The sequence below is a fragment of the Orycteropus afer genome, unplaced genomic scaffold (assembly GCF_000298275.1).
Source record: "Orycteropus afer afer isolate SDZICR_OR568_19922 unplaced genomic scaffold, OryAfe1.0 scaffold00596, whole genome shotgun sequence".
NCBI classification, from domain to species: domain Eukaryota; kingdom Metazoa; phylum Chordata; class Mammalia; order Tubulidentata; family Orycteropodidae; genus Orycteropus; species Orycteropus afer.
Window position 1 is genome coordinate 428,242 of NW_006922183.1, and position 21,881 is coordinate 450,122.

The window sequence follows — 21,881 nt, forward strand, 5'->3', positions numbered from 1 at the left end:
AGACCCTGGGATTATTTCGAAATAAAATAAACCACATCATGCTGCGCAAAACTGAGCGCTAGTCTGGGCACCCTGTTCCCGCTGTCCCTCGCGCGCGCACAGTTCAAGGCTGTCGGGGGCGTTATTTCTCTCGAGAGTGGAGATGAGGACAATTGCAGCTCCCTTCCCACGTAAAGGGGGTTGGAGTTTTCTAAGCAACTGGATCCTTGAATGTGAAAAAGTCTTCGGGCCTAGCGCAAGAAAGGGGAAGTAGGAAGGAAAGGAAAGGGGTGTGGGAAATGGGACTCCTTGGCTCAGGGCGTGACTGGGGCTCAGGTGAGGAAGTGAGTTCTAAGTTGAGCATCTGCCAGGACGGGTAGACAGGTGGAGTGAGGCCTTCGGTCCCATCTCGCCCCACTCTGACCGCGGAGCGCTCGGCGTTCCAACTCTGTGGCGCCCTGGGCTCGGGAGCCGCAGGCCTCCTCCCCCGCCCTAGCGGCAACAGGTTCCCAGCCCCGCCCCGCCCCGCCCCACCCGGGGCTTGGGGATCCGGGCTGCCGGCCAGCCGGCCTAGCGGCGGGTGCGGCGTTCTCCCGCGGCCACAAGGATGGCTAAGGTCCCGGAGCTGGAAGAAGCCTTCCTACGGACGCAACCCTCGCCCCAAGTTTCGCCTGAGATCCCGGAGTGTTGTGTGCAGCTTCTGGGCAAGGGCTTGCTCTCCTACCCGGAGGAAAGGGTGTACCTGGCGGCTGAGGCGCAGCTGGGAGGCCAGCGAAGCAGCAGCGAGCAAGGGGAAGACTCGGAGCTGCCGGTGGGAGTTAAATCAGGTGAGTGCTCTGCTCCCTCCAGCGATGTGATCCGGACAGCAGTGTTCCCTAGGAAGGGCATCCAATAAGAAAAACAAACACCCCACAAAATGCACTTAAATGTAGAATGTCTCTCCACATCTTTTTGTTTCCCGGGGAAAATGTTTGTCAGTTGGAGGTTGTGAACTCTAGGGGATTTTGCATAACTGCTCCCACATACCTTGGCCACCCTGTTTGACGCAAAGGTTTATTTAGAGGTTACTGAATTGGTTTCATATTCCGCTTTTCTTCGTTATCCTTTCAATTTACAATCAGAAATGCATTTAAGCAATGGTAACTTCTCTGAAGAAGAAGAAGATGCGGAGAGTCATGATAGCAAAGCCAAAGCAGCCGATCAGCACCTCTCTCAGAAGAAAACCATCACGCAGATTATGAAGGATAAAAAGAAGCAGACCCAGCTCACGCTGCAGTGGTAAGTCTCCCCGCAGAAACTTACAGGAATACATTTAAGCAGCTGTTGAGGTTTAAAAACCGATGTCTTCTCAGTTTCTTTTCGAAGTTTGTTTTCTGCCTCAAACTTTTTGGAAGCTTAAAAGACCAATTAGAAATCATCCAATTTTTTCCCCCACTAAATATTTGGTATAGAGACAGATTCTGATAATTAATCAAAATGGTATTTAGTACAACTAAAACCCACCTTATTTTGTTCATTATTGGCTAAAACCACAATTTCTTCAGATACAAAAATAAGGATTTTTTTTTTTTAAAATAATAACTTTTTTTGCTTAACATGTAATAGCTTTCTTTGGTTATAATTGGTATTTGGCAGCTTCTGTGGTTATGAAATATTTTTTTAAAAACGACTTCAAAGGAGAGTTGATCTTAGCTTTAACATTGCCTTTAAAGAGGCAAATTAAACACAGTGTGCAGCTATAAATGAAGTGCATTGAAATAGCAGGTATAAAAAACAGGCAACATATCACTGTTACCTAAATAAATGTTCGACTCTTTTCCAGTACATGTCATATATGATTTACTAAAATATCACAAATCAGATTTTGTGGCAAATTCTTGCAGACCAAGAATATATTTATAGGCTCTCTCTATATGGAGACTATTTTAAAATATTGATGTAAAAGTAATAAGGATTTAAAAACATAATATTAACCTTCCCCACAATGTGTGAAACAGGAATATAAATTTCCTCTTAAATTCCAAATAATAAACAAATCAATACAAAGGGTCATTTATTTATTGCTTAGTTATAATCTACTTATATGTAAAATATGATCTAAATCTTAGAAAATACAATTGAAAAACTAGTAAATTTAATTTTTATTTTAAGTATTGAATTACAATTTATATAATCTAAATTTTAAAAATTTTATACTTCAATCCTTTCAAATATTTGGAATATAAACCATATTACATACAAAATATAATCCTCTAAACTTATTGTTTAACTGTTGAAGTTGATAACATGCTTACTGGTTAAGAATACATGAGAACAGTAAATAAATTGAACTATCTGGGATATTTAGGACACAACTCTTCATACTATAATGGGAAAAAAGTGTTTTGATTTCAGATATGTAATGGAGGTGTTTCAAATGATCACTCCCACTTTTTCAATTCAAGCTTAGTGAAGACAACCTTAAGTTTTAATTTTATAATTATGCATCCTTAAGATTAAAGAAAAATTGCTATATCCAAAATTAAAGTCATACCTATGTCTCAGATTACTCGGTATTTGGAAGCCGAACACAATGCCTACTACAATATCAAAATAGCAGAGTGAAAAGTAGGTGATAGGTGCATGACATTAAAATATTATTTTTAAATAACTGATTTTTTTAAAGAAACAATGTTTTTTTTAGTGTTTTTATATGTTTTGGAACTATAAAATTCTATCATTTTGTTTGAATTTTCTGCATTCTTTCTTAAAAAATATGTGTTAAAATTAAAGAACACGTAAAATCAGTTATTGGTCTTTTAAGAATTCATTTGCATCTTTTAAGGTAATAGTTTATCTTTGAGATGTTATAAGTTAGAACTGAAAATCAGAATGCAAAATCTCACTGAGTAACCCTAATTTTCACTGTCAACTACCTGTTAGGTTTTATGCATCCAAACCGATTTTATGTTTTGAAAGACTAGATCTTACTGACTTTGTTTTTGTTTCCTAAAGAAAACTGGATTTCTAATGCTTTAACTGCTCAGAGAGCATGTTTATTTTAGCTTTTATATCATGTATATTGGAAGTATGTTAAATCAGAATTCTTGTGAATTTTAATCTGAATGTGTACTCTGCATTGCTTTGTTTCTATTGATTTAATTATCGTAATTTTACAATACATAAACTATAAGTTTTAACCAAAATCAAATACTGGATTGTTAGAAAAACTCAGGATAGAATCTAGAAATTCTGATTTCTAGATTGATTGCTATTCAAGTACTTGTAATACTTCAATATATATTTATTTTCTTTATATAAATTATATTTAATTTCAGTTGCAGATATTTAGATTAAATGGAATTATCTTTGAGTTTTCCAAATGTCTATAATAATATTCATAACATAGAGCTGACATTATATATGTCCTGTTTGGCATTATCTATGAAGAATTACATGTATGTTTCAAAGGCACAGGATGTTTTAGGTAATTATAGTATTGATCACAATAAAAATGTGAAGGGATAGAAATAGACCAGTATTATTTCAGTCTTAAATAAAGTGAACTTACCCTATGTATTTTGAAAATGAGTACATCATCACCTTCCTTAAGTACTTTGGGCTCAGTTCTTGTTTGTGAATGAAAGTAAGAGATTGTAGGCATTTGATAACCTGAAGCCTGGCAGCTCTTTTGTATTGAGGATGTTGAGTTCTTTTAAAACACTGTCATCTTCACTTTCATCATTCATAGTTCTGTATCACAGAGCAAACTGTGATGAAGAGTGAGGATTGACACAGAAGTGAGACCTAGCCTAGCCGTGATATTTTAACTGCACTATAGAAATTCAGATGGTCCTGGGTGGTGTAAACAGTTAGCATTCACTACTAAGTTAAAGGTAGGTATGCTGAACTCACCCAGAGATATCCAGGAGTATCTCAAAAGAAAGGCCTGGCAATCGGCTTCTGAAAGGTCACAGTCTTGAAAACTCTGTGGAATGAAGTCATACATGCAAAGCATGGGGTTGCCATGAGTTGGAATCAACTCACTGGCAACTGGTTTGGTTTTGCTTTTTGCTTTAGTAGAAGGTCATTATGGATTCTTGCTCTGCTAACATTAATCCTTGTGATCTGATTTGTAGTAATACCCAGAATAAAGGAAGTTTATTCATGAAGTCATTTGTATAGTGTCTGTGTTCAAAATTGACATTAAATCACTATGAAAGGAGAAAGGGAAGGAGAAATAAAGAAAAGATTAGACTTAATATTATTTGCCTTTTTTCACAGGCTTGAAGAGAATTATATTGTATGTGAAGGAGTTTGCTTACCACGGTGCATCCTTTATGCACATTATTTAGATTTCTGCAGGAAAGAGAAGTTAGAGCCAGCCTGTGCAGCCACCTTTGGAAAGGTAAACGACACATACTAGTTATGCTACCTTACAACCAAAGTCACATGAGGCAGATAATATAGAAATAAATCCATCTATGCACACTTTCTCTTAAAGAAATGTTTGTTTCATAAGAGAAAGTGAAATCTCTTAAGAACTGTGCTTGGAACTGCTTTATGTTTATAACTTGATTTTGAATATTAAGACCCAGGCTATAAGAAGATTTAACATGATCTTAAAGCAAACTTCATTTGAATAGTGGCATTTCCCTTCAAAGAGGGATGCATTAAAGAGCATAGTATAACTTTGTGTTGTTGTTTGTTGTTACGTACTGTGGAGTCGACCAACTCATAGCAACCCCTCCTTGGGTTTCCAAGGAGGTATCACTACAGAAGTAGATTACCCAACCTTCCTTCCGAAGAGTGGCTGGTGGGTTTGAACTGCCAGCCTTCTGGTTAGCAGTTAAGTGCCTTAGGCACTATGCTACCAGAGCTCCTAACTTTGTTTTAGGAAGTGAATTAAATGGAGGCAACATATAGCTTGTTAATGCAATTGGTGATTATTTAGTGAGTCTAAATATATGAGATTTTCAAGAGATTTTTGATCTGTTAACTAAAGAATTCTCTTAATTCTCCATTCTATTCTGAGTATCTTTATACCTCAAACTCCCGAGATTTTATGTTGAGATTGATTAAATTTATCTTATTTAAAAACACTCTTTAATACCCAACCTGTATGTTTAGGATGTGAATCTATAGAATCGATGGTACTGTACATGTATGTATTGATCTCCTTTGAGAATCAGAAAACAATATCAATTTTTTTAAGAAGTCTTATTCTTGTGAGATTCTTGGTTGTACTCTGTTGTCTGAGAACCTGGGACATCCTAGAATGCATCTCATATAAACTGAAATCCAAATTCTAACCTGTAGAGGGACTCATTGTCCAGAAAATAGTGAAGGCTATGGTCCAGATTTCACTTTTTTTTTTTTTTTAATTAATTAATTAAGAAAATCCATCTGTCTATAGAAGACAGTGTGATATGGTTCATGGCAGGCAAGTGATCTAGGTTTTAGCCTAGACTGTTACTAGTATGTTGTAAGACATTTTGAGAGTCACTTAATCACTTTGAAACTTAGTTCACTTACTCTATAAAATAAGGAGGTTGAAATTAAGGAGATTGTCTTTCTAATGACCATGTTAGCATCACCATTTTTTAAGAACACTTTAGGTCAGTAATTCTTAATTGTTTGAGGGTGGTTAGGTCATAAGATACCTTGAGACTCTAATAAAAACTATTACACTATAAAAACAGTCCCCACGAAATTAACACATACATTGTTTTCCATGAAGCATGAAAGTTCAGGCACAGATATCCCAAGACCCAGACTTCAAACTGCTATGTTATGTAGAAAAGGTGTGTGTTCTTTAATCAGATCCTAATTTTAGTAAATTTAGAGAAAGGAATATATCAAAGAAAATTTTTGTATTACTGTTGTGGAGGAAGGGCTGGAGAAAGATTTTGGGTGAATCTCTGCATGAAATTATTAGAAAGAAGCTCAAATCTTCTCACCAAGTGTGCACATAATGTAATAACTATTTTGGTAGTAAAAACAAGCAATGCATGTATTGTTACAATCAGTCTTGGAAACTGAGGACAATAAAATACTTCAGTCAAAGGATTTTCTTGCCTCTGCTGATGTATTGGTTATAAATATGTACATGATATTAATTTTTCCAGTCTAAATGTTTGCCCATTTAGACTGGAAAAATTAATGTCATATACACATTTAGCTTGCCCAAGAGCACTGGTAATGCAGTTCCTAAGGCACTTGACTGCTAACCAGAAGGCTGGTGGTTCAAACCTACCAGCTATTCCTCTGAAGGAAGGTTGGGCAATCTATTTCCGTAGTGATACTGCCTTGGATACCCAAGGAGGGGTTGCTATGTGTTGGGTCTGACTTGGACAGCAGGTAACAACAACAAATGTTTGCCCACAGTTCAACTTATGCTTTCTTAAAGTATTGATTATGAGTGGATTGTAATAAAATGACATTCTTCCCCAAAACTAAAGTAATTGACTTTCTTTTTAGACAATTCGCCAGAAATTTCCCCTCCTAACTACACGACGACTTGGAACAAGAGGCCATTCAAAGTAAGACATATCAATGAATATAAAGCAAATCTGTCCTTATACATGAAGATTGACAACAATGTAAAATAAGTGTTGTCTTTATCAGTAAATGATCAGATGAATAAAAACAGGTATAATCTTCTTGATGAACCAGGCTTTGACCAATTACAAGAACTGAAAAGAAAAATAAGTGGATTTTAGAGTAGTGTTTGGAAAGCAAAATTTATACAGAAAAATCAAAATACCTTATCCTAAAGTAATCATGTTTGTAATCTTAAAGCCACTACTGAAGACCCCATTGTTGTGAAAGGGAAATGTATCTGGTGGTTCAAACCCACCAGCCACTTCTCAGAAGGAAGGTTGGGCAATCTACTTCCGTAGTGATACCTCCTTGGAAACCCAAGGAGGGGTCTCTATGAGTTGGGTCTGACTCGAGGGCACTTAACAACAATTAAGAGACAGAATAGAACCCACAACACTTGCAAAGTTGTGGAGTTGAAGAGCTATGGGGTGAAAGAGAGATCTTCGGCATGGTTCATGTTTTTCCCCAGCTTTCTGTCCTAGATAATAATTTAACATCACCTTTTCCCTTCAAGAAAATGACCTTTTCTCTTTGGTCATATCAATGTAAATATAAACACAATATAAGCTGTCATATATTCTGTCTCTTAGTATCTTTTTCTTTTGTGGGACTCTCTGTAGAATGCTCAGTAATGAGTTCTTATTCATCAGTTATTTCCCTGACCACTGCCTCTCCAATTTCTTTTATTCCTCTGCCTATAAGCATACTTTTTTTTTTTAATGCTGGAAAACAAAACAAAAACCCAAAGAATGAACAAAAAAACGAATAAAAACTCAACCCATTATATCTTAACAATAGCTGTATTATTTTTTTTTCTTATTGCTGTTTCTTGAAAAAGTAATATTTGCTCACTCCCACCATTGACCATATAGGTCCGTCTCTCCTGGTTCATTTCTTTACCTGGGTGAAAACCACAGTGGCTCATGTTTACTGTTCATCTTCCTTGGCATCTGTCTAGCATTTGAACTTGCTGTTAATACCCACTTAAAATAATTAAATGAATAAAATGTCCCGTATGGCTCCTCTGTCCCGGCACTGTCCAGGTTCTCTTCCCTCTTCTGAAGTTCCTTCTCTGGTTGAACTACTATCTCCTTCTGCCCTGATATCTATTCCAGCACTGTGCATTAGAAATGCAATGTGGCCACATGTTTAAATCAGAATTTACAACTGTCCTAGAGTCTATCCTGACTAGTACAACTGCCCTGTGGGCTTTCCAAGGCTGTAGTCTTTATGGAAGCTGACTGTCCCATCTTTCCCCCATGGAGCAGCTGTTAGTTTCAAACTGCTGACCTTTCAGTTAGCAGCCACGCTTAACCACTGTACCACCAGGGCTCCTTAGTAGTCCTATTAAAGGAGTAAAAAGAAATAGATGAAATTAATTTAAATATTATGTTTTATTTAGCCCAGTGTATCTAAAATATTGTTTTACCATGTAATCAATATAAAAATTAGTAATGATATAATTTACATTCTTTTTTCATATTAAATTTTAAAAATCTAGTGTGAAAAGCTTACAGCACATCTCAATTCAGGTTAACCACATTTCAAGTGGCTAGTGGTTGCCCTCTTGGGTAGCAGAGCTCTAGTAACTTGCCAAAACATAGGTGCTGCTTTTGGAATTTTCTTGAATGTATCTCCCCTCATTCATGTGTTCATAATCTGGCCTTGACTTTCTTATCATTCCACTCTGCAGAAGTTTTCCAAGTTGATCTTCTAAAGTTCAGATTCAATCATATCTCTCTCCTGCTTAATAACTTTCACTGGCTCATAATTTCTAGTAATTAAAGACAAACTTTTCTCACCTTGACCTTCAAGGTCCACAATGATTTAGTCCCCTCTGTTTCCTATCTTATCACTTACTCTTTCTCACTTATCAGCATGTAGCATATGTGCTCCCCACATTACTACCCCAATACCCTTTTTTCATCCCCAACAATCATTCTTTTGCTCTTGTTGTCTTCCTCCTATATAATGCTGAAATCTTACCCATTTAATGTCTCATGAACTTACTCTTCCTTCAAGTTTTTTCCTAGTCTCCTGATTTATTGTAGGCCCTTCCTTTCTTTGTACTCCCATAGCAGTTTGTTGGTACCTATCTTAATGTGAAATTAACTTATCTCTTACCCCCTATAGATAGTAAGCATTTTGAGGATAGAGAATTTGTCTCATTCATTTTCATATCCTTTCTCTTGTTGAACACATATGAGATTATCAATCAGTATTTATTTTGTTGATTAATACTAACAGAATTGTGGCTGTAGAAGAAGAAATAAAATGCAAGATTGACAAAAACAAAATTGGTCTTTGCTGTCTAACCAAATCACTTTTGTTTCAAAATTGACTCAAGTGACGATTTCGACTGCCTTTGATTCCTGCTGAATTGTGTGGGTGGAGGAGAGAACAGATAGGGTTTGAAGTAAACAGATAATGGAAAAATAGGCAAAGCAATGGAGGTAAATCCTCTTCACAGTATCAACAAGAGGGTGATGGGCAGACTGTGGGGAAAGTCATTTAATCCTTGAAGGAGCCTTTAGGATTACAGATGAATCATTAACTCTGTCCATTGTGACACACTGAGGATATAGTGTTTGGGTTTATATAACAACATGTGGTGACTCTAGGCAATTTGTTCGATATGTAAGAGCCCAAGAGCAAAGCATTAACAACTCTTTGAATTTTTTCTACTTTAATGTTATTTTATGTTCTTTTTAATTTCATTACTTGACTGTTACACTTTTGGTATTTTGATATTATGGAGGATAAGACATTTTCCATATGTAAGGTAATATGTTGAAAGATACAGCAAGAAGTAGAATTTGTGTTTCTTATAATGGATAATGTTTTGATATACACAAATATTCTCAGCAAGGTAGATTTCCTGCTTTTATCATGAAATATAGTATATCAAAAGCAACACCCTAGTGGTTAAGAGCATGAAGTTTAAAGTTGGGCAGATCTAAGCTTAAATCTCATACTTCCTTATATAGTCCTAAGGCCTTGGAAGAATTACTCAGCTTCTCATCAGACAAGTGGATATACAATATCTATCTCATAGGAGTATTGTGAGAATTAAGTGAGATAAAATGTAAGAATGAATGGAGAGATGAATAAGCTTTCAACTTCACTGCCTTAATAATAAGAAATTAATCACTTAACACATCAAGAAATCCATAATGTAATTAAAATTTCTTGAGCAACACACACACACACACACACTGATTATCTCCACTTCTTTCCAATAACCACATGAGATAGGAGTTACTTTATTTTACAAGTGAGGAAACTACAGTTCAAAGGTTATTGCTGTGCCCAAAACCACATAGGTACTACAAAATAAGAATGTTGCATTTAAATTGAGATTTATCTGACTCTAAAGCTTGTGGTTCATCACTAATAAAGTATAATTCTTTCTGATACTACTTGTATCAACAAAATAATTGTTTAATTGAATTGAATTTTGTTTTGAGATACAAGTTTTATTAAATTTTAAAAAAGGATTCAGCAGTTTTTAAAATGGATTAATGTATCAGACTTTTCTTCAAAAAGCTAATATTTCTCAACCCTCAATCATAAGATACTTTAAATTATTTCATATTTATTTAAAGATATTTATGTTTTACATAAAAGTAAATTTGCAGCATAAACACAATTTTGCTTTCTGCCTTTTTAATTTATGTTATATGCATATCCCTAAGTTGTTGTATGGGAGCTCTGGTAGCATAGTGGCTAAGACACTTGCCTGCTAACCAGACGGCTGGCGGTTCAAACCCACCAGCCACTCCTCGGAAGGAAGGTTGGGCAATCCTACTTCCGTAGTGATACTGCCTCAGGGCTGACTCGATGGCACATAACAACAACAACAACAACAACAAGTTGTTGTATAATCTTTGTAACCATCATTTCTAGTGGCTATTTAATATTTTCAAAAATCTATACTTTATGAAAAATATTTTTATGTATATAGAAATATGAACAATTAAATGAAACAGAAGTAATAAATGAAGACTCAAGCATAAGTTGAACAATCAGGAATTCACAATTTCTTCCAATTTTACTAGTCATTTTGCAAAACTTATGTTATTGCCATTGGAGTGCTTAGTATAGTATCTAATTGTTGTTATGTGCCATTGAGTTGGACCTGACTCGTAGTGGCTCCTCTTTGGGTATCTGAGGTGGTATCACTGTGGAAGCAGATTGTCCAACCTTCCTTCCGAGGAGTGACTGATGGGTTTGAACCACCAGACTTCTGGTTAGCAGTCAAGTGCCTTAGGCATCCTATTGCTAAATATTAATTGAATTATTTCAAAACTATAAGTGAATTTTACTTATATTTACAATATATTTTAACTTCACTGGATGATCTATTAAAATAATATTATATAAATGTTCTGATGATGTTTATTTAAAGATTAAGTTCTCAATTTTTGCAAAATTCTCATAGAATAGCTAATGTATATTCAATCATTTCAGGTAGGCCTCTCAGATGAATTTACTTTAGATCATGATTGATTCAAAAAGTTCTTCTGTATTTTGGGCATAAAATTGTACCACTGTTTCCAAAACTGTCCTTAGATGCCTTTGGGGCTCATGGAAGAATGAAAAAAAAAAAAAACCCACCAAACTCAATGTCATTGAGTCCATTATGACTCACAAAGACCCCTTCTTGGGTTTCTGAGGCAGTATCTCTATGGAAGTAGATTGCCTAATCTTCCTTCTGAGGAGTGGCTGGGGGGTTTGAACCACCAGCCTTCTGGTTAGCAGTCAAATGCCTTAGGCACTATGCCACCAGAGCTCCCCATGGAAGAATAGCATTCTCCAAATTTTACTTGTCCGTGTATGAAATTCAAAAGTTTGGGAATCATTGACCTATGGGACAAAGAGATGATTATTACTAAAACAGAAAACCATTGCTGTTGAGTTGATTCTGACTTATAGTGACCCAATAGGACAGAGTAGAACAGCTCCATAGGGTTTCCAAGTCTGTAAATCTTTACAGAAGTAGACTGCTACATCTTTCTCCTACAGAGCAGCTGTTGGGTTCAACCTGCTGCCCTTTTGGTTGGCAGCCAAGTGCTTTAACCACTGTGCCACCAAAACTCCTTAAAGGAAAAGGGGGGGAAAAAATAAACCCTCACTGACATTCATTGAGTTGATTCTGATTCATAGTGTACCCTCATTGGGTTTCCAAGGCTGTAAATCTTTATGGAAGCAGACCACCCCATCTTTCTTTTGAGGAGCAGCTGGTAGGTTTGAACCAGCAAACTTTTGGTTAGTCGTCAAACACCTTGACCACTGCACCACCAGAGCTCGTAAAGAAATGGTTAGTCTAAAGGCTATAAATGCATTCTGTGTCTGTTATCAAGTGCTGTATCTCTATGCTGTGATCAATCTGGGTATGATAATGATCAGCCCTCACAGTGTTCACCATGTTCAGGTGCCACTTATTTTTCTCATTAAAAAGTAGAAAGCAGAAAAAGTTTGAATAAAATGAGCCAAAAAATGAAGAGAGAAAACAGTCAAAACAAACACATATTAAAAGCCCTCAAATCTACATAGACAGAGTCGCTTACCTAGGACCAGATATTATCCCCTGTCAGAAACAGAGACAATTACAAATAGAATAATTTCTTTCAGTAGTAAGTTCAGTATTTCACATTGGAAGCCATTGCTGCTGATGGTTATGGATAAAAGTCTCTAAAGCTGAGCATGTTGCTCCACAATGCCTCCCTCTGGAAAGCTTAACCTAAGTGCACTTCGGGGATTTTCGATTTGCAGGTGGAGTCAACAGTTCAGTACCCCATCCGTTCTTTCACTCTTACCTTCTTTCCAGCAGGAAAACCAAGAATCTCAATTATAGACTCCACATATTCTCAGCAGCAAGCTAAAAACTAACTTTCCTTTTATGTTTCTTTTTTCTTCTCCTTTTAATTTAGCACCAATACCAAATTTATACACTTTAATTTTTTCCACATAATATTTATTTTTATACTTAGGTTTTGAATAAATTAAAATGAAACAAAATTTATCAGGTAAAATAGTTTATCTATGAAAAGTAAATCTTGCGTATTTTATGCTTATGGATAGTATTACACCCACACCTCACTTATTACATGGTTAGGTTTCAAAGAATCAGGTTATTAAGCAAAAATCAGAGTTACACAGAAACAGAGGACGACCATACCAGATCCCAAAATGGAGGATGACTACATCATTACATAACTGCCAAACCACCGAGAATCATGGGCCAGCCAAGTGGACACATGAGCTCAACTGTCACAGCCAGCATTATTCTCTCATACCCCAGTTTTTGTTTCTGCCAGTTATATGCTGCTAATGCAAAAAACAGTCAGGTAGCAGATTTATTACTATTGTAAAATTATAAATGTGAAATGTGAGATGGTCAATAAATGAGAGTTAGGTGTGTATCAACAGTAATCAGTTCATTCATATTCATGTTTATGTATAAATATGGTGCTAAAGAGAATCTAAGATGCAAAGAACTGCAAGGGAGGGTATCTGCTATCAAAAAACATTCACTATTATTCATTTAACAAACATTTTACTGAGTGTCCAGGTGCCAATGAGACCCTAAGGATACGTGAGATAAAAAGAGTCCATATCCCATCTAAGGGAGAACATAGTTGAGCCCACCTAATAGATTTTATGAACATGGCAGACTGTTTGGTTTGAAGTTACATTTTAATTTCTTGTAGACTTTGATCAGTTAAATCTTGGTTTTTAGCCATGATGGACAAAAGCTATTATCTTATTTATTAGTGGTGATTTAGTGGGTTAATAAAACTGATATGGCAGCTGCTCTTATCATAGCAAGTTATTGCAAGTCCCTGAACAGCCTAATCCCATCATTTCCTTATCAGTTATCATTTGTGTAGAGTAAACTAAATCAGGGCTAGTAGCTCAGTGGAACATATGTTTCAGGAATTCTGTATAATGGCTGAGATGGAAAAGAAGAAATATAGGTATAGATATAAATTGATCAGCAAATGAAGAAAAGTATTAGACACAATGTAAATATTTTAGTTGTAAAAAAGAGCAGCAATAATTTAATTTGTCCTATTAAAAATCTCACATTTTATAACATGGTCACTTTAAAATGTTGACACACCTTAATTATTCTTCTTTATTCCAAAATTGTAAATGATATCTGTCACTTGGCATAGACTAAGGACAGTTGATGCTGGTGAATGAACACAATTTTGTTAGATAATCACAAAGGCTACTTTCATGAGGGAAATATTTTCTTAGAGAAATTAGTTACTCACATCCAGGATTTTTGAGTATTTATCATACATCTCATTTAACAAAGATAGGTGAATAATGAAATAGGAAGAGAAAACTGTGAAGTGTTTGAGAATCTTTGTTCAGGTTAACCTGCAGTGTAAGCATTAGGTAATGCCATATAATTGAGACCACTGGTCACCCCATAGTAAGGCAAACTGCAATTTTTATTCAACATGCACCAGTATATATTCTTATGATGCCATATTATTTTTGGAAAATATTTCCTAGAAAGGCTGTAGGGAATATATTAGCAATGAAATACTGTGAGATAAAAAATAAATGTATATATGGCATGAAATTACTCTCCCCAGTTTTATGAGGTTTATCTTTAGCTGTTAGGCAGACAGAGAGCTGCTCATTTATTATCCCTCCTCTGTTCCCAAAGACACTAACTCATCACTCAGATGATAGCATGCATGTAGTTAGACTAACAGAAAGATTAAAGGGGAAAGATGAATTCATTGGTTTCAAAGGATACTGGATCTGAAATATACTAACTTAGGACAATGGTTATAACAAATAATTACATTTGTATTCCTAGCAACAGTCTATCTACCTAAAAACACTGACTTCATGCCTTTTATTCACATTGTTTATGTGTATGTGAAACTTTGTTCCACTCTGAACTTTTATTTGTAACCTGGAAATGCACAGGGCCAGGAGGTAGTTACTGAAAACAATTGGCTTTAAAAAGATTTATGTTTTATCAGTTTCTGAATTTCTAGTAACACACTGGCTCTTCCAATAAATGCTTGAGGATTTTTCTTTACAGTAATTTTAAGGGATAATATAATGAAGAAAAAAAAATCTTCCATTAAATCTTACTGTTTATCAGGAGAGACAAGCTAGGTGCGTACGTTCCAGTGATACAAGGGATAAAGCTACTAAGATAAATGACCAAGACAAGAGCTAAGGGACAGAGAGATTAGTTTTTCCAGAGAGATCAGGCAAAATGTCATTAAAGTTATGCTTTGAGGGGTAGGCAACAAAGTAGGACACAAAAGAACAAGGACATTTTCCAATAGAGAGTTCAACAGGATAAAAAAGGTGAGAAAGCACAAGTTATTTATGGAGAGTGAGTAATCCTAATAGTAGTTTTAGTAGGATGAGATTTTTTTTGTATCGTGTTAGGTAACAGATACTTTAGCCTTTATCACATTTAAAATTGTGCTGCTACATTTAAGTATATGAAAACTGCATATAAGGCTCATTGCCCAGTCTGTGCCATCAGTTGTTGCTATGTTTGAGGCCAGTCTTGCAGCCACTGTGTCAGTCCCTCTTGCTGAGGGTCATCTTCTTTTTCACTGACCTTCTACTATACCAAGCGTTATGTCCTTCTCTAGGGACTAGTCCCTCCTGATAACAATCCAAAGTACCTGAGACAAAGTCTGGCCATTCTTGCTTCTAAGGGTCATTCTGGCTATACTTCCTCCAATACAGATTTGTTTGTTCTTCTGGCAGTCCCTGCTGTATTCAGTATTTTTCACCAGCATCACAATTCAAATGCATAAATTCTTGTATGGCTTTCCTTATTCATTGTCCAGCTTTCTCATGCAAATGAGGCAATTGAAAATACCATAGTTTGAGTCAGGCACACCTTACTCTTCAAACTGACACCTTTGCTTTTAATGTACCACATCTGGCCAGTGCAGTACATCATTTGATTCCTTGACTGCTGCTTCCATAGACGTTGATTGTGGATCCAAGTAAAATGAAATCCTTGACAATGTCAATATTTTCTCTGTTTATAACCATCAATATGGATGGTTTCCTATTCTTTTATATATTGTCATTGTTGTTGTTGTTATTTGCCGTCGAGTTGGACCCAACTCATAGCGATCCCTCCTTGGGTTGCCGAGGCAGTATCACTACAGAAGTAGATTGCCCAACCTTCCTTCCAAGGAGTGGCTGGTGGGTTTGAACTGCCAGCCTTCTGGTTAGCAGTCAAGTGCCTTAGGCACTATGCTACCAGAGCTCCCTTTATAGATATAGAATGTCAAATATGAAACATCCAGAGCAAGGATGTAGTAGTCAATTATGATGATTAATGATTCGTATCAATTGTCAAGGCTTACTGTGATTGACATTGAACTAAAAGGGAGTATATATGCATGTTGTTGTTGTTGTTATTTGCCGTCGAGTCGGCCCCGACTCATAGCGACCCCTCCTTGGGTTTCCGAGGCAGTATCACTACGGAAGTAGGATTGCCCAACCTTCCTTCCGAGGAGTGGCTGGTGGGTTTGAACCGCCAGCCTTCTGTGAGTACATACATTTTAACTATATTTCAACTGAGGGTTTCTAATTGTAAAAAGTTGAGATGTAAAATACACACACATATAAATATATATGAATACCTTTTGCAGTTGAGACTGGAGGCAACAAAATCTGTTGAAATAAAGTGCTCCATAGAGGTTGATCTGGGTTTGCATCTTACATCTATCATTTACCAGTGGAGTGGTCTTAGGCAAATCACATAACTTCTTTGAGCCTGTGCTTTGAAATGGAAGTAACACTTAACTCGTAGGCTGCTGTAGAAATTTGAGATCACATAAAAATAAGGTTCTTGGCATATAATAGGTGATCAATAAATGTAAACTACCTATTAATATTTCTATCTATTATTACCTGCTTCAATTATAGCACATATTAATTTAGTATTGCAATTTTTTCTCTCCCACAAGACTGTCAACTCCTCCAAGGCAGAGACCCTCTCCTACTTCTCTTTGAACCTCAACACTTAGTACAGAGTAAGCACTGAATATATGTTTGAAAAAAAAAAGAGGGATACACTTTCACTGGTTGCATAGAGGTTGGCTTTGATTTGTAAGACTGAATGGATAAAACCTTCTCAACTACATTGACGTATCTATATTGAGATACATTGCTAATGGGAAGGGGATATAGTATTTCTGATTTGTACAGCCTAATGTAGCTGATCTGGTACGTTTCTTGAGTGTCAGTGTGTTTCTAGGTTGACAGTGTCATCTACATTTGACCTATGAATAAAACACACATATTAATGAATATAGATATGAGTTTGGTTCTGAATGCAGGGAGACTAAATACTTCTATTTTTAATGAATATTCTACCCTAATGATTTAAAAGGAGAAGGCAAAACAACAGTCATTTTATAAAAATAAGGAACAAATGAATTGTATAATAAAAATTAATAATAAATCTTAAGAGCCATAAGAAATATAGAAAAAATTTAGCTAATCCATATTAGCCAGTATTCATTGAGTCCTAAAGGAGGTTTTACTCTAAAAGAAAATGTATCATCAGGTAGTTTTTAAAACTGGAAGTAAATGTATTTCAGTGCCTGATACCCATTTCATGTGGTCACTGCTCCATTATTGGCAGGTGATCTGGATCAGGAGACCATGAGCTAGGGTAGAATTAGAACACATGTCCTAATAATTTATAAGAAATTATTTTTAACTCTGCTACTTTCCATGTGTCATACTTCTGTTGATTCATGACACAAATAATTTTTTCCCCCATTGTTCTATAAAAGTTTAAAGTGCATATGACAGTAAACTGGGCTTCTCAGACCTCATAAGGAAAATATCTTTTAAAAGATCGTGTGCTTCATACCTATTCCCGTGCATGACATCATAGTCTTCCTCACACATAATGTCATATTGTTTCTTCTTCTGACAGAATATACCATAAAGGACACCATAACATATTCTTATTCTGTTAACTAAATTCAAATTAAACCAAGCAATTTACAAATACATACACTTGACATACTTAGAGCCAATACTTATATTTGCTTTTTTTTTTTTTTTTTCTTCTCCCATTTGTGGAGCCCAATGTTTTAGGCTGAAGCCCTGGCTGTACAATGGTTAAGCACTTGGCTGCTAACCATATGGTCAGCAGTTCGAATCTACCAGTGGCTCCTTGGGAGAAAAGACCTGACGATTTCCTCCTGTAAAGTTTATAGCCTAGGAAGCTCTCCAGGGCGGTTCCACTCTGTCCTATAGGATCGCTATGGGTCAGAATCAACAGATTTGAGGGGCTAGGAGAGGACTGCAGCTAGATAATACTTTTATCTTTCTCGATCCTAGAGCCAGAAATATGACCCTAAGTAGGATTAGTGATGGTCAAAGAAGGGATGCACCACATTAAGATGCTTCTTGAAAAAATTAGGAAAGGAAGGTAATGAAGAAATTACAGTTCTTACTTGTGGTTTCCTTCAAATATACTTTAGTTTCTTTTCTACTTCAAATATCTCTATCTCCCTCATTAACACAGCTGATTCCTGTCCTTGCTCTAGGTATCATTATTATGGGATTGGCATCAAAGAGAGCAGTGCATATTACCACTCCGTATATTCTGGAAAGGGCCTGACAAGGTAGAGTTCCACCATCTTCAAGACAAGTTCTCTGCATTTCTTTAAATATGAATGATATCTAGTGAATAAATTTATTTATTAATTTGCCTATTGAAGTACTTTATTTTAATTGTCAGATTTTAATTTCAGCTGTGCATGAACATTTGCAATTCTATGGTCATGATTAATGGACAGTTTAGATGATTTGCAATTATCTATGAGAAATTTATGATGGACTAGGTGTCCCAGAGATATGCAAAGGGGAAATCAGGGAGGCAGACTTGCTTTTAAATTCGCATTTACTCATAAGTTGGAGTCCATTCAGACTAGATTCAATAAAGTAAAAGGAAAAATGTAAATGTCTTTTTTTCTAAGAGAAAATCAGTTTTAAATATCTGTATACTTGACCAAAACTATACAAAGATTAAAAATTCACGATAACCATTTCTAATCACATGTGCTTTGACTATCAGTTTACCTTAGTAAGACAAAACTACTGACTTGCCTGGGTCTCTATGAAAGGAAAAGCACAAATGAGTGTAAAGAACACATTGCTGTAAGTTGCTTTCATATATTTGGAAGAAGTTATTGACAAGTATATGTATTTAAGTATCAGAGATCTGAATAACTAAATCTGTATCTGAGAATGTTTTATTGTATGATTTACCAAGAACTGATTTTAGCTCTCAAAAGAAGTAATTTTTAAAAAATCACCTTTCTTGTGGGGAAAGATAATGTCATCTGAACTATACTAAGATGAGCTCAGATATTACAAGGCAACATAGAACCCACTACTGCAAAGGATAAACATAGACTGGATATTTGAGATGCCGGATTAACCGGACAGGCTCAGATGAACAGTGAAGCCCAGCAGAGGTGTATCTAAGATATGGCAAGTAGGGCATGTGTCCTGGGCACCCCTTGAAGGAAGGTGCCACTGAACAGTTTCTATCAACCATCACAGTTTCCATCACCAGCTGTGAGAGATCAGTCAGCAAATTAAAGCTACTGCTTTCATATCTGAGAGCCTCCATGGGTGAAGGCAGACTGTGCAATCTTGCTCTGCTGAGTGTAGAAAGAGAAGAAACTGATCAAAATGACTTGAGCACGTCACAGACCAGTTTTCATCAGTGAAAGCTAGGAAATCGTGGATGTAATTTTCCGGTAGTGCCATAATGTGTTAAGTAAAAGATTAATGAGTTTGACTCGGATTTTTGAACTGATATTACAGTAAAGTTATCGAAAAGCTGGGTGTCCAATATTTGGACAGGGCACAATTTCCGTGCTTGCCACAGGTGCTATTTTCCGTCAATGTGCCTCTAGAGCCCAGGTCTGCTGCTTCCTGAGCTGAGACTTTGGCTACTTCACCCTGTTATGATCCATGAGCTCATCAGGAAAGGGCAGAGTGAAGGCTGCCTTGTATGAAGGGTGTGCTAATACATGGAGTATTATATGTGAATGTTTCTGAACCCTACAGAGGAAAAAAAGCAACCTAAAGTCTAGGTGTTGATGTTACCATTTTAAATAAAATCCTGATGTATTCAAAGTAAGGTTAAGAATTCAATATGTAATAGTATGCCATGAAAAAACTGTTACAGTTAAAAAAAATGTTATGAATATGGCTCTATCATGACCATATTATCATATTATTTTTACAAGTTTCCGAACATTACTATTATTTATTAATCTAAACAAAATTTATTTTTGGAATATCTTATACAGGTGTTTAATACCAAGCATTCTTTGCTTGCCTCAAATCTTACTTAACTTCCTTAAATATCCCTCATTTTACTTTTTGCTAAAGAACTTATTTTTGAGTAATTTGAGAAAGATGCTTGGTTCCCTTTGAAAAACCAAATGTATTTATCCAGACTTATTTCACTAATCATGGTATGCAGTTACTACTTTTTTAACTATATATATATTTTTTTTCTTTAAACTAATGGAAAATGTACTGGTTTTTAAGGTTTTCTGGAAGCAAGCTGAAGAATGAGGTAAGAATTATTTCCATGTCTATTTTACATTTGCTAAAATATGTCTTACAAGCTGAACAATCACTTTTAATCATCCTCTCTGAAAAACTTAGAAATGAATGTTATTTACTAGGAAGGAGCTCTAGTGGTGCTGGTTAAAAGCCCTTGACTGCTTTTAATTCAGCTCTTTGAACTCACTAGCCACTCCCTGGGAGAAAGAAGTGGCAGTCTGCTTTCATAAAGATTTATAGCCTTGGAAACTCTATGGAGCAGTTCTACTCTGTTCTGTAGGGTTGCTATGAGTTGGAATCAGCTCTAAAGCAGTGTTTCTTTTCTTTTCTTTTCTTTTTTTTTTTTGGTTTACTAGAAGTATCTTGAATGAGTGAGAACTTCAGATACAGCCAAGTTAGCTTTGGTGGCAAATAATGTTTCTTTAAATGGACCTACTGCACAATTTCTGATTGGTCCACCACTGCCATTGAGTCAGTCTGACTCATAGCGACCGCCACTGGGTTTCCAAGGCTATAAATATTTATGGAAATAGATAGCCTCATTTTCTTCCCATGGAGTAGCTTCTGTGTAGCAGCCAAATGCCTTATCTATTATACCACCAGAGCTCCTTTCTGATTAGTTGAGGAGGGATACTTTATCCTTACCTAATATTAAATACTTGCTGCTGTTGTTGTTAGGTGCTGTTGAGTCAGTTCCAACCCGTAGGAACCTTAGGTAGGATAGTGAAATACTACTGCCCGGTCCTGTGCCATCCTCCCAGTCATTGCTATGTTTGAACCTACTGTTGCAGCCACTGTGTCAATCCATCTCATTGAGGGTCAGCCCCATTTTTTGCTGACCTTCTACTTTACCAAGCATGATGTCCGTCTACAGGGACTGGTTTCTCTGACAACATGACCAAAGAATGTAAGATGAAACCTGATCATTCTCGCTTCTAAGGAACATTCTATCTGTACTTCCTTCAAGACTGTTTGTTCTTCTGAGAGTCCATGCAGTAGTCAGTATTCTTTGCCAATACCATAATTCAAATGCATCAATTCTTCCTCAGTCTTCCTTATTCATTGTCCAGTTTCTGCATGCAAATGAAGTGATTGAAAATACCATGGCTTGAGTCTGGCACATCTTCATCCTGAATGTGTTATCTTTGCTTTTTTTTTTTTTAGCTCTTTAAAGAGGTCTTTTGCAGCAAATCTGATCAATGCACTGTCATTTGATATCTTGACTGCTGCTTCCATGGGCATTTGTTGTGGATCCAAGTAAAATGAAATTCTTGACCTTTTCTTTTTTTTTTTTATCATGATGTTACTTACTGATTCAGTTGTGAGTTTGTTTTCTCTCTGTTGAGGTATCAGGCTGAAAGCTGTAGTCTTTGATCTTCATGAGTAAAATGCTTCTACTCCTCTTCACTTTCAGCAGGGAAATCTATATCCTTTGCATATCGCAAGTTGTTAATGAGTCTTCCTCCAATTCTGATGCCATATTCTTCTTCATGTAGTCCAGTTTCTCAAAATATTACCTCAGCATACAGACTGAATAAGTATGGTGAAATGATACAATCGTAATGCTTACCTTTTCTGATTTTACACTATGTGGTATCCTCTTGGTCTGTTTGGACAACTGCCTCTTGGTCTAATATTAAATTTTATATAAACTCACTGCTGTTGAGTCGATTCTGACTCATTGCAACCCCCCCCCC

At 36.2% G+C, this 21,881-nt stretch overlaps 1 protein-coding gene across 1 annotated transcript in view; it reads left to right on the plus strand.

Annotated features, from left to right (window-relative positions):
- The first annotated feature begins 586 nt into the window (after positions 1-586).
- Positions 587-21,881, plus strand: part of RFX6 (regulatory factor X6) — a 66,395-nt gene continuing 45,100 nt past the window's right edge. Inside the window, exons 1-6 of the mRNA XM_007956271.2 lie at positions 587-806; positions 1,101-1,257; positions 4,243-4,366; positions 6,439-6,500; positions 18,144-18,221; positions 20,167-20,194. Of these exons, the coding sequence (XP_007954462.1) occupies positions 587-806; positions 1,101-1,257; positions 4,243-4,366; positions 6,439-6,500; positions 18,144-18,221; positions 20,167-20,194 (669 nt within the window). The remainder of the gene's footprint in view (positions 807-1,100; positions 1,258-4,242; positions 4,367-6,438; positions 6,501-18,143; positions 18,222-20,166; positions 20,195-21,881) is intronic.